The sequence below is a fragment of the Leptonotus elevatus genome, chromosome 1, assembly GCF_054856555.1.
Source record: "Leptonotus elevatus isolate MCC_2025b chromosome 1, RoL_Lele_1.0, whole genome shotgun sequence".
Taxonomy (NCBI): Eukaryota; Metazoa; Chordata; class Actinopteri; order Syngnathiformes; family Syngnathidae; genus Leptonotus; species Leptonotus elevatus.
The window spans coordinates 20701429-20715494 of NC_141239.1; the positions used below are offsets into that span (position 1 = coordinate 20701429).

The 14066-nt window shown below is 41.0% G+C and overlaps 1 protein-coding gene across 1 annotated transcript in view; it reads right to left on the minus strand.

Annotated features, from left to right (window-relative positions):
- asic1c (acid-sensing (proton-gated) ion channel 1c) overlaps window positions 1-12315 on the minus strand; it is a 103680-nt gene extending 91365 nt beyond the window's left edge. Inside the window, exon 1 of the mRNA XM_086082750.1 lies at window positions 10820-12315. Within this exon, the coding sequence (XP_085938876.1) occupies window positions 10820-11374 (555 nt within the window). The 5' untranslated portion in view covers window positions 11375-12315. The remainder of the gene's footprint in view (window positions 1-10819) is intronic.
- Between the last annotated feature and the right edge of the window lie 1751 nt (window positions 12316-14066).

Sequence of the window (14066 nt, forward strand, 5' to 3'; positions counted from 1 at the left end):
CTATCGGTGCAGTTTGCAGTTCTGACAAAATCCTCTCCACTGACCCCTCAAGGCCAACGGTACGGAGTTCTAGCCCTATTTTGTAGGCCCGAAAGCCAGCATTTTCCCCACATTTGTTACTTGTTGTTTCTCTGTTAAACGGCGTTGACAGCGAATGCGGTGTCGATTTTTCACATTCAAAGTTATCAAATCATAACAGAGGCAAGAAGACACCTGGGTCTTGCAGTTCTGTAATGCCACGACAAGGGTATGAAGTCGAACTTGGCGCCGACAAAGGTTTGGATGTCCAAATTCACTGCCATAAATTCATTTTTAAAAAAGATTATTAAAAATTTGGGGCAAGAGGCGATTCAATTTTTGAATTGTAATTAATCGTATGACTTCACTCGTTAACTCACGATTAATTACAAGTTCTATATCGGTTCTAAATGTACAATAAAAAATTCAAGATTTTCATACTCTTGTAAACAAAAGTGTGGGGGGTGGAAATTAACTAATAGAACTAGTTAAAATGATTTTTTGACGTCAATGGCAGTGAATGAATTAAAAAAAGAAAAGAAAAGATTAAAAATTTGGAGCATCAGGCGATTAAAGTTTTTAATCGTAATTAATCGCATGACTGAACTCGCGATTAATCACAAATTTCATATCTGTTCTAAATGTACAATAAAAAAAATCTAGGTTTTCATACTCTTGTTAACAAAAGTGGGGAAAACATGTTAAACTAATAGAAATAGTTCAAATGAATTTTTGACGTTTATAGTCGTCGATGGCAGTGAATGAGTTAATTATCGCTCACATTCACACGTTTCAACAATTTAGAATCTTTGATGAGCCCACAAAACACACACAAGTATGCATATGGTAACTCCACACAGAAAAGTCAGAGCTGATATTGAAACACCGAACTTCAGAACTGTGAGGCAGACAAGCTTCCCGCCTAACCACCATGCTGCTGCATATATGGTAGTTCCATCCATCAGCTTTAAAAACACATTGAAAACAAATGTAGTGTTTTGGCATTAGAGTACTTAAATCATAAATCCCATTTACAAACCACAAGTAGCTCCGCAGTTTCTAATCATACTTTTAATAATATCAAAATAATATTGGGTATTTCAACACTACCCTGCCAACTGTGAATGCACAAGTGCTCCCACTTTGCAAAAGGCCAACAAACAGGAGTAATGATGAAGACGTCACATTTGTAAACATATGTAAGTCCCCAGTGAAACCTTTAGTTTATATCCTCCAGTAGCAGAACAGTAACAAGTCCCAGGTGGGAGCATCGCAAAAAAACAGCGTCTCTCTCTCTTTATAACACAGCAAGACAAGAAAAGCTAAATGTGTTGCTGCTGTCGGACACTTAAATAAAATCGAGTTCGAATAAAGATTAACTCACTAGAACATTAGTCTGTGCTGTTAATATTATTGGTATGCAGTATTACAATTTATGGGGAATAGTATGGAAAATGCCGCAAACAGTGACAAAATGTCAGTGTATAGCAAGCATCTATCACCACAAGCTATTCTAGTTATGTACAGTTTGTTACATAGGACAAACTTCTTATTTTTTAAACCCATCCGTATCCCTTTTTCACACTGCACTTACTCAGAGTGAAAGAGTCATGCGGCAACACGAACTTGCCAGCGTGCCCATATTTGGAAGTGCTGCCGTAACAACCTAACAGGGAAAAAAACGGATATTTTGCTGTTGGGTAGATCTGCAACTTGACAATATGTATCTTTCATTGTTGCAAAAGAATGCCCGGACTTTGCTCATTTCAAGACAGAGGATGAGGACATGAGCAGCAGAAAAAAAAACGAATAGCTTGGCGGGATCATTTAATCATGCAGTTTCTTGTAAATAAGCCTGCCAATATAACACTAAATCACTCCACCAGCTCCTCTCCAATGGGAGATGCTTGTCTGATGTCACGGCGGTACGGCTAATTCGAGGTGCCTTCCCGGCGCGGCAAGAGGACTTTCGCCGCAGCACAGCAACGCTCCTTTTCATGGTCCCTGCCCTTCACATCTATGTATGGGTCAGCGGTCGAATGAGATTCTTTTGATGACGAAAGTGTTGCGGGCTGATGATCTGATGAAAGCAGCTGCTCGCACTAAAGGTCCATAAAGAACAAAGATGGACAATCTAAAGTACCACAAGCAACACATAAAGAGCGCTGTGGTGCCACAAAAGTTGCTTGAACGCGTCTGGGAATTGTGCTGCGTGTACAGCAATTCCAATTTGCGTCAACAGCATCCGATCATACAAAAGTGCCATGGTAACGAGGGACCGTGGGCAATTGTTTTGTGCTCACACTGAAATGTTCCCAGATTCAACATATCTTCAATCTATTGACACTTCAAATAGTAAAAATAATAATAATAATAATCAAATTAAAGATAAGGAATGTTATCACCGCAGGCAGCACTGATTGCATCTCATAGGGAGAAAAAGTAAAAGCATTAGTTCAATATAGCCAAAACAACAAATACTGTATATCTTAGTTTACTGGTTAAAAAAAAAGAAAGAAAGAAAAGAAATGGAACAAAAAATTTTGAGATTTCAATGCAATAAAACTGATTTAAATAGTCTGCTGTTTAACTGGTGTGAAATAGGACCCTAGCTGGACCAAATAACACAATTAAGCGTGGTCCAATGAGTATTTAAAATGGAGAACAATACGTTACTTTACCTCGTCCTTTGAAAGTCAATATTTGTAAACGGCCGCTGGTTTAAACCTGCTTGTCGTGTACGGATGTAATTGAAAAAAGATCCGTGCGGGTAAGGCAGGTGAGACCCAATAGACAGGATGAGAGATTTGTTTAATTTTATGCACTGTGCATCAAATCGATGCACCACAGACAAGTCGAGCAATACCGTTCTCTTAATTCAAGGCTTTCGGGTGTGCCTGCTGCCTGCAGGGGATCGCCTCATTGCACAGGTGGATGCCCGCGAATGCAGTATGTTGTGCAACTCAAGACATAAAAATTAGCCTTTCATGGCAGGGTACAGTACATAATTCTGGCCACATGCTATGAAATCAGATGTTTAAAAGACCATTAACTCGGTAGGTATTTTCTACATTCATGTAAAAACAAAACAGCACAAATTCATGTTGAAACTTAATGATCCGTAATGAGGTGTTATCACTGTGCTTATAATCTACGCCGTTGTGTGCAGCCTGCTGCATGCAACATCTGTCATAGCAGCGGACAAAACTGGCAACATGGAACTCAGATTGGGACCTCAGCCAATACAAACAAACACCTTGAAGAAGGTATAGTGTGCACTCATCCTTTAGTCTGTTGCAGTCAACCTCGATTGTTTGGTCTGGTGCGACCAGAGTAATCTGATTTATGTGCGGACCAAACAAGCTGTAGACCATTAAAAAGGTTTGGCTGTCCAACAACAAACCAAACTTTTCGAGAATACCTTCTCTGTAAATTTGATACAAGCTTTATGACATCATCAGTCTAACCTTGGAGCAGATTAGATACTTGTTAGAGCCTATATGTTTATCACATTTCCATAACTAACACTGAACACAAGGTGTTTTCAGCATTTGACGGAACTGATGTAGAACATTTTAAGGTGCACATTAAACTACTTTGTGACAGTGGCGGGAGAATACATGGTCACGCAGCACAAGAAGACGTTGACTGTTTTACATTTAGAACCCAGAAGTCTTTTTTTTTTTCAAAATAGAAATGTACTGTTACTTATGTTAGTTATGACTTGGGCCCCTGTCGATCCCTGGCCGATGCGAAATAATGAGATTGCACAAAAAGCACAAAACAAGCCCAAGTAAAGATAAATTGTTGACTTGGTTTATTGAAGAAAAAAAACTATCCAAAGCTACGTGGTACTGTGAATGTTAAATCATTAATTTATCGTGGCTAATCACTTTTTTTAGATCCCGTTTAGTCAAGAAATTGCTTAAATAGAACCTGTCTGACAAAAATAAACCATGCAAAAGATCTAAAAAATCAAATAAAATAAAAAGACAAAATACCATGATCCAAATAAATTCAAGAACAGATGAGAAATAAAAGTAATGGATTCTTGATGTATCAATCTGGAAAAGGTTACAAAGTCATCGTCAGAGAACTAGGGTGAGAGCCATTATCCACAATCTGAAAAAGCATAGAATAGTGGCGAAGCTTCCCAGAAGTGGCCAGCCTATGGAAATTACCCCAAGAGCACAGCGATAACTCATCCAGGAGGTCACTAAGGAAACCAGGACAATGTCTAAAGAACTGCTGCCCTCCCTCACCTCAGTTAATGTCCGTCTTCGTTACTCAAGCAAAGAGGAAGACATTGGCCAAAAATGACATCCATGGCAGTTCCAAGGCAAAAAATATATATAATTTGAGAAGAGGGCTAATACTTTTTCACAGCATTGTACACATGGATGCACACAACATGCGGCTCGTCATCAAACACAGGACATGATACAAGATGTTAATACTCCACAGAGAACTCATTGCGGTAAGACTCCACATTATGAGCGTTAAATATTAATAAAATCAAGACAAATAATGGACAAAGCACCACAGACTATTGATGTGGATAAGTTAACCACTGATGCTGCAGTCAAAGTCCCAAATATCAGTGGTGCTTAATCAAATGGATTCAAATGTAAAATAACTCGCTTGTTTTCAAGCTTAGGGACAAACTATATCAGAATTAATAAGTATTCGGAACATATCTGAATCTATTTACCAAGAGACATTTTCATTTGCGCGCTCATTGGGTTGTTGTACTTTAATGAAAAAGGCAGTCAAGCAAATAAAGGTTCAAGGCACGTCTTTATGCAGAGCGACATCAACAAAAACAGTTATTGTTGTTTTTTTTTTATTACAAACAACATATTCAGTTGATGTGTTGAAACCATTAACTACATTAACCTTTTGCAATGAAGTATTTTATCGAAGGAGTTCTGCCTTCAATTTTAAGGCAAAAAAGTTATATTTTTACTCCGGAATTCCTCATGAATTTTACGGTAGGCTATATGTAATTCTGTACCGCTTGTCCTCACAAGGGTCGCGCGACCCTTGTGAGGACAAGCGGTACAGAAAATGGATGGATGGATGGATGGATATATGTAATTCAATCTCAGAATTCTTTGACTGATTTTGGAAATAAAGTTTGACCACAAAATGTTAATCAGACTCCTCCCACATTCCAAAGACAGGCATGGCAGGTTAATTGAGTGCTCTGAATTGTCCCGAAGTGTGCTTGTGCGTGTGGATGGTTGTTCGTCTTTGTGTGCCCTGCGATTGGCTGGCAACCAGTTCAGGGTGTACGCCGACTACTGCCCGAAGTCAGCTGGGATAGGCTCCAGCACCCCCGCGACCCTTGCGAGGAATAAACGGTTCAGAAATGGATAGATGTTAATCAAAGCAAATAATGGAATACAAATCTCTACTGTAAATAATAGTGTATAATAACAATGCAAAACACAATGTGTAAATAAAATATATTTTAAAGTATCCATATTTAAAACAAACAAACAAAGATTAGCCATAAAACCATGATGGACTTTTCACGACTAGTATTTGTTTTTGGAGACAGTAGTTGTGAATTCAGCCGTGGTTTATCACAATAATAATGTGCGCACTCTGGATAAAAGTAATTACTAAAATTATGGCAGGGATAATTGCTTAAATAATTACCTTGAATGTGCATGTGTACACCCGCCTAGGCAGCAAAACAATAATAATTGTTATTCTAATTATTAAGAGTGATGATTGAAACGGGTGCTATCACTACAAATTGCATCGGATACATATAAAATACATAACTAACTGGCACTTGGACTTGCCGCATACCGTCAACACAACATGGGTATCACAATGTAATTTTACCAAACAGAGGCTACCGCAATTTAAAGCAATGCCTTTACAGTTGATTAAGGTTTAGTGATGGTGACTTTGTGATTATATGACTTTAAATGTTTTTGGGTGTTTTTGTTTTTTTTCAACCAGTGTTACGGAGTGTACTGTATACATCATCAATGACAACATCTGTAGTAAACACACACATGCTACAAGCCAAACAATATTCCTATAATAGATCCCAGGACAATAACATAGATGCTGATGGCACAATGTGAAGGTGTTACTAAACCAAGTCATCTCTTGAGACGTGAGGCTGACACATATATTGCAGGGTTTTCATACAATAAAGAAGAGAAGTAGTCCCAAAGTTAACATAATATGCCAAACTGTTTACTCTGCCAACTCATTATTACAACATGCTTTCAATAACAACCATAGCTGACCACTATTTTTATTTGCTCGGGGCCTCTGTTCTACATGGTTTCTAACACAGCTCGGAGTGGAAAATAAAGAAATAAATAATCTCATAAAGTCAAATCGGTGCCGTATGTCACATTTGGTCAGCCTGCTTCATTACAGCCAGAGTTGTGCCTCCTGGCACCTGCTGTCATGTAGACGATAAGATGAAAAACAACTTCAAGACCAGGCCAAATGTGATGATAAAGCCGGAGTTTACACAAACACGCTCAAAGAGGAGCTGACAGAAATGTAGTCTGGGGAGACTTCACATGATCTTGTGTGGTGTCAGACTGAGAAGAGAGTGTAAAAGCCACACATGTATGAAAGGAAACTACATGGATTACTCACTGCAGTCTCCCATCCCTAACCAAAGGCTACACATGCAGGCTTTGGGGGATTTGTGTTACGTTTCGATTTTGAATGAGTTAGAGTTTTGTTTATTTTGGTGTGTTTGTTGTGTCTTTCTGTGATTGGTGTTTGTCTTGTGTTTCTGAGCGTTTCCCCTGTCTCGTTATGTCTGATTACGTCCACCTGTGTGCCTGTTCCCTTCCCAGTGTGTTTGACCAATCGGTGCCCTCTTCCCATTCCTATCCAGGTCTGTTAGTCTGTTGTGTTTGTCCAGTCGGTGTGGGACCATTGTCTATGTCGGGTGTCATTGTCGCAGTTTGTCTGGAATCCATGCGTGTGGTTTTTCGATCAAGCCAAGCCCGAGTTTATGTAAGACATCTTTGTTTCAGTCTAGTCACCCTCGTCTTAGTTTAGCGGTCTTAATTCCCGTCCAGTCCTCCACATCACCATTTAGTTTCCCTTTGTCTCAGTCTGCCCCCCCCTCGTCGTCTCGTCATCCTTGTCACTGTCCTGTAGCTCACGTCACCTTGTAGTTCTCCACGCTCTTGCAAAGTTATCCACGCTCTTGCAAAGTTCTCCACGCTCTTGCAAAGTTCTCCACGCTCCTGCAAAGTTCTCCACGCTCCTCCCAGCTCCAGTCAAGCCAGCCCCCTCTCGCTCAGTCCAGTCATGGCAGCCAGTCTTCGTCCTCACGCCCAGTCCAGTCACGTCTTCTCCAGTCTTCGTCCTCTCACCGGCCCCCACAAGTTTTAATAAGGCTTCTTACTTTGTTCACAATTCTTGTCTCCTCCAGTCTGTCTTCCCGCATTTGGGTCCACCCTCTCCAACGCACCCCGTTTTGTGACAATTAGTCCATAAAAAGCTTTGATTAAGCACATTTCTTAGCAAGGGACTGTAGTGAGAGAGTTGTATAGTGTCCGTACAGTTAGAATGACCCAAAAGTATTACAAGTTTGAGTTCAACCAACATGTTCTGAAAAATAGAAAACCATCAACACCTCTTGGGAGACTTCAACAAATCCCGTAAGATTGGCTCTCACTGACCTATGAGGATTAACACAAGTGTGTTTTGCCAAAAGTGTGAGACAGAATGATGACAACTTCCTATCCAAGCAGAAATGTAACATTGCTAAAGATTAAGGTATGCTTTTAAACTGCCCACAATGCCATTACGGTTATGATGATGACAGTTTGACCCTGGAACAAATGACTTCACTTTACATAATATAGTATTGAAAAAAGATTTCTTTAAAAAAAAAAAAACTTGAAGGTGAACCAGCCTTATGAAACAGATTATGTTTGACTGAGGCTTCCAATTTAATGGAAATGCACTTTTCATCCTTCAGATGTCGACTCATGAAGACTCACTGATGACACCCAAATAGCGCACATAACCCACAGCAACGGCACACCTCCTCAGCCTTGAGTGAGGCGAATACCCCACACGAGCGCCTGCACCTTATACAAACTGCTGGAATACTTCACCGACAAGTGTAGTAAATGGTCCTCATTTATCAACCTTCAGGCTTTTCAAAGTATAGTTACAATGTCACCTCATTCATCTGTTCATATAATAGTAGTTTGAGGGGAAGTAAACAATCTGATAATGCACAGGTTCAATTACTTCAAGGATAGTTCGACAGTGGGGCAGGACTAGAGATTGAATCGACAACCTTCCAGTTTGTGAGAGACGCTCAATCCCAGGACTTCAACACAATGGGCACTCGTTCCAAGGGGCATCCAGTCTGTGTCAAGAGAGTGGTCATACCTCAACCGTACCCATCCGGCTGACCACATGGTTTGCTGCCATGGCAGCCAGAAACCTGCTGGTGGCACATTCATCAAAAGCCCAAGTACTACCTTTAAAAATACCCTTACAAATCCTAAAATTCAACAGATCAAGAAGATTTCATCCATACATTTTTTTTTTTTTTTTACATAAAAACTCACTTGATAGGGACAAACATGCCAAATAAAAACATGGAAAACCCTAACCATTAACCCAACCAAATTCCTACAGTATCAACGAAAAGGTTTTTGACAGGTTACAACAGCAGATTTTAACACTGTCACGGTACGGAGTGGAGCACCCAAATGCAGGGAGGCAGGAGAACCACGGCAGGGATGCATGTTAAACTGAACACGATTTATTTAAGAAAAACACTACCAGGGGTACTGGGTGAACAAATCCAACAAAGATCTGAAAAGACCAAAAATCAAAGTAACAAGAAAACACCAGTGGTGACAGCCACCCAGACAGAGGGGAGACAGGAGACTATATACACACACACTAACGACACAACAAGACACACCTGGGGCAAGACACAAGTGGCTGAGGGCACGGATTGGTTGACACGAGGAAGGGCAGGATTACACTCAACAAGACCAAAGGAGACACACAACCAAAAACAGAAACCAAACATGACAAACACCGTCTCACGTTTGACTGCAAAATAAGATAAAGCTGTGCTTGTTTGTTTGTATACGTGTCCATTCCAAAAGTAATCACACTTTGGAGATACGTGAAAAAGTGCTGTGTGTGTGAGATCAAAAATGTTTGTGATAGGCTTTTTTATGAGTTGCCCTGTAAAAAAAAATGTAATCAAGGATCAAAAATATTTACTGGCATTAGAGGCGCGTGTCAGCATTCACCCTTTTACAAAGCTCAACAGTCCGGAGGCTTGGCATCCAAACAGCATCATCATCCAGACTTAATGGAATTCTTCCTTCATTTATTCAAGGTCAAAGCTCATCACTCCCACCAGTCGTTTGCATTGTAAATCTTTTCTTGTTTGGTCTGTGGGGACATTTGAATAATTGGAATTCTTCTGTAGTAACCCTCTATAATATTGGTATACTGCCATGAATGATAATGATGCGGTTTGGACAATTGACTGGCAACTAGTCCAGGGTGTACCAGCCTCTCGTCTAGAGTCATCTGGGCTAGGCTCCAGCTCACCCGTGACCCTAATATGGACTAGCGCTATAGAAAATGAAAATAATCAGCTCGTCAGCAAGCTCTGCACAAGCTGATAACGATCCTGATCATTTGAATTAGGTGTGTTGGAGGAGGGAAACATCTAAAACATGCAGCATAGGGGCCCCCGAGTTGGTGATCCCTAATCTAAACAAACAGAAGTTCCTATAGCCGCAGCATGTGTACAGTTTTGTAATCCATTGGAGAGGGTTGTGAAATGGCGACCATTAGTGATATTCCTGAACCATACAAGCATAATGATAGTATTCACCCTTTGTCACTTCTGCAATTTGAATTCTATCTCAGAACAACAGTAATGTCCTTTTGCAAGATGTCACCATGATGGATGAGCACCATGAACACAGCTTAAATTAAAAAAACAGATGACGGCCATGTTGGTCACACTTCAGAAGAGCTTCAAAGTAAAATGCCTTTAGGTAGAATATTTGAGTAAAAACAAGTGGCTCTATAATTTAATTGAAATGTTTTGTAAATTAAACTTAATGCGTCACTATCCAGTCAAGAACTGCTGACTGGCACCTTCGAACCAGCTGCCTCGTCTGAATATCTTAAGTCCTTACACAAGTTATTGATTTTAACCTAAATCTGTGATTGGCCAAACAAGTCCAGGGTTAACCTGGCCTCTCGTCCAAAGTGAGCTGGGATTGGCTCCAGATCACCAGCGACACTTATGAGAGGATCAGCGCTACAGAAAATGGATGGATAGGTTTTAACATAAACCACAAATAAGATGATGTCTCTCTGGGTTCTTGAACAAGACATCCTTAAGAGCAGCTTTGATTCTAATCAACAAAGCGTATTAACAAAGACAAGAGCAGAGGGACCAACCTCATCAACAAGCAGTTATTAGTCTTGGTTGGCAGCTAATTAAAGTGATAAAATCAGAAGTCAAATTTGCCTACATATACATAAAACTGTGTGCAAATAAATACATTCAAGATCAAACCGATTGATTCAAGTACAGTGAAGGGAAAGTTTTCATTCAACTAAAATACTTGCAATGACTGCAGCACCTAAGGCAATACCAAAGTGCAGTTTGGGGGGGGGGGGGGGGGGGTAACATGGTGGCATTTCCCTACAAAGAAAGTGCATTGTGTGAGCCAGAAGCCATAGAACAGAAGATACATCTGGGAAATAAAGATAAGATCATGTATGAAGTGTCACTCACCGTGCTGAAGTTAACCGAGTAGCAATCCTCCCCGCGAAAGGTGCACTGCAGCAGCATATCGCCGATGTCATGACCTGTGCGGTTATAGAAATCAGTCATGTTGAACAGTTTGGGCTTAAAGTTCTGGAAGTTGGCTTTGTCCTTCAGAGCGGCCAGAACCTCCGGCTCAGCCAAATGCGGGTTAGCTATTTGGTAGTTATTATTGAGGAGGGCCAGAAGCTCTCCCACGTGATAGAGGTCATTCCGGGTGATTTTGGAAAAGCGGAACTCATTGAGGTTACAGAAGGTAATGGCAGGAAAGGTGAGGTTGGTGGCCGCCACCTCGTCCAGTTTGGTGACGTGAGGGTACTCCAGGTAGTAGGACACTCGATCCATGCACACCAGCAGCAGTAGGCAGAGTGAACCCAGGAAGGAGAGAGTCCAGAGGAACCGGCGGAATGTCATGTGCCCGTAAGAGAATATGTGACTCATGCCATGTAGCGTGGATATGTTGGCAAAGGCTTGCAGGTTGGACGGCCTGGCGCTTTCAATGCTTTCCTCTGAGCTTCCTTTCATGGCTGCAGAGTGACGCGCAAACCAACTTCAGCTAAAAGACTTTGCTTAGCAACAGCAGTGGCACAATCCACGCGGCAGTGTCAGTCACACCAGCGCTTTATAGCCCTCAATGATCTCAAGAAACAGCCACATGAGTATGTCTGTCAGTTTCTGGAACTCTTTCTTTTCACCGTAATTCGCCTTCCATTGATTGCCAGCTGTTCCTTGCTGATTTTATCATATACAAAACTGTGTCTCTCACTCTCTGCTCAGCTGCCTTTTGTCACGGAACCAAACACAATGACAGCTCCAGAAACACCCACTTCAACCCAAAAGCAATGCCTCCTGCTCCCTTTGTGGTGCGAATAGAGTGCAGATGAACAGAAAGCGAAGAACAGGGGAAATTGCGAATGTAAAGAAAGAGGCAGGAGATGAGCGGGGTGGGGGGACTGCAATGAAAAGGGCTGGCTGTTGGAGAGGTGCTAAGCCTCAGCAGTCAATGGGACCCTTCCTCCTCCAATGGGGAATGCCTCTACATTGCTGTGATGATGGAATGCAATGATTTTGTGAATGGAGGTAATAATGAGAGAAAGGGCTCACAAGTCCCTCACCGCCACCTTCTCTTGTCACTCAGGTTCTGTCTTCAGGCTTCTTCTTGTTTCGTCCAGAAACGACAACGAGGGTGGGAGGGGGTCAAAGACCTCCGAACAGCCCGCCACTGTGCTTGACAACCGGTGTTTGCAGCTTCCACGCGGGATCCACTTCCTTACTTGCACAAATCCTTTAGTTAACGGCAAGACCACCGCTTGATGGTTTACGACCAGCCCTGGCCGGCATAGTCGCTAAAGCCGCTCTGGAGACCTCCAGCTTTCCTCCTGCGAACATACAGATTTATATTCGCTTCCTCGCCGCCGCCACCGACAGCACTCCCCCCTTTTATCGCTCTCTCTCCCGGAGACTGTACCTCTCTCTCCCTCCGCCTCCTCTTTAGTAGTCAGGATCCATCCCACTGCTGAATGGCTGCTTTGCTTGTGTGTCTGTGCTCACAAGCCAAGTCGCTCAATCTGGACACCACCTTGGCTATGTGTGATGATTCTCGAATGGTATACCAGCAACATGTTTGTACAAACATGCCACAGGTTCCTTACTTTGCATATATATTGCTGCAAAATAGCCTCTTTTTTTTGTATAAGCTGACCTTAATGTATTGTAACAATAAAAACAGTTGGGGTACCATACTTCTATGTTCAATCATATGTCATTTCTATATTGAGTGGTGGTAATCATTAGCTCAAAATTATATCATTCATTATTTATTGATGTGAAAATCTAAGATTCATGCCGGTAGCAATGTTACTGAAAAAGGCTTACTTATTGAATTTAATAGTTTATTCAAAGAATGGAAAAGTAATTTCATCCATCCATCAATTCATTTTCTGTACCGCTTTTAACTCACCAGGTTTTTGCGACTTTAGACAAGAGGTCTTGAGTACATCCTGGTCTAGTTGCCAGCCAGTCACATGGCACATGTACATATTATTCACTGACGTCACGGGATCGCAAGTCCGCCCCTCATGTTGGGTCAACTATCCACCGATGTCAACTTTGCTTCTATTGTGTTTACACCGAATGTCTTTTGTTATTGATGAATGTCACCCCCAGCTTCCTCTAACGTTACTTGTGTGAGCAACATGTATGCGGAAGATTTAACTCAACATTTCTTTGCAGCGGTACACGATGAAAAGTTTGGTTAGTGGAATCGATTGGATTACAAATATTTGCCGATACTGCCCGGACCGGACGACATGGCAATGTATGCTCTAAGGTAGGATGGCTTGGCTCTCAAAACACGGACATTCTTGCGTCTTCTGTACTTTCGGCTTATATTGGTTGCTATGTGCATTTATAATTTGTGAATTTGAGGTGAAGAATCTCGGGTTATTTTTAAACCAAGTTAGCTAGTTCCCTATCTACTATCGCTAGCATGTTACAACAAAAACAACAACAACATTGTTGATTCATCACTTATTTTCATACACTTTAACAACAATTTCAAATTTTGGGCTGCTGGGAAAGGAAAATAAAAGACCTTAATTTGGAATCGAACATCTTGACCACTAATCAATTTTTAGCCAGAGCTAGAGGTTCACATGTATCACGATCGCATTATGGTAAAAGCATTTTTACCATCTTACAATCAACGACACTTTAATCAAAATGGTCAGAACACACTTGGTAGATTTTGTTGGTTGGAAATGAAGGGCTAGACTGGCACCAAAAATAAATAAATAAATAAATCAGCCCTGGAATTTTGACTTAGACTGGCAAGCCCGATGTATGCACGCGTGCATCTGTGCACCAAATAAAACAAATAATTTCTGAACATCGCACACAAATCACAATTCTAAACAATGTTGTTGTTGTTTGTTTTTTATTGGATTTGTTCCTGCTTGTATTATGAATGTGTTGAGCAAGTTTCTGGATATGTGTACATTTTATTTCATGTAACCATGACTGTAGATTAAATGATAAACAAAGACTTCTCAACCATGATGTTTGCTTGCTATAGTGTGAAAATAATGGATATAATTACATTGGCTACAAGAATTTATATTGTATCTATATTGGAACTGGCATTAATGGGCTCATACACCCTCTAAATTGTGGGCCGGTCTCTTGGGATAGAATGGAAGAAAATAATAGATACCACTGC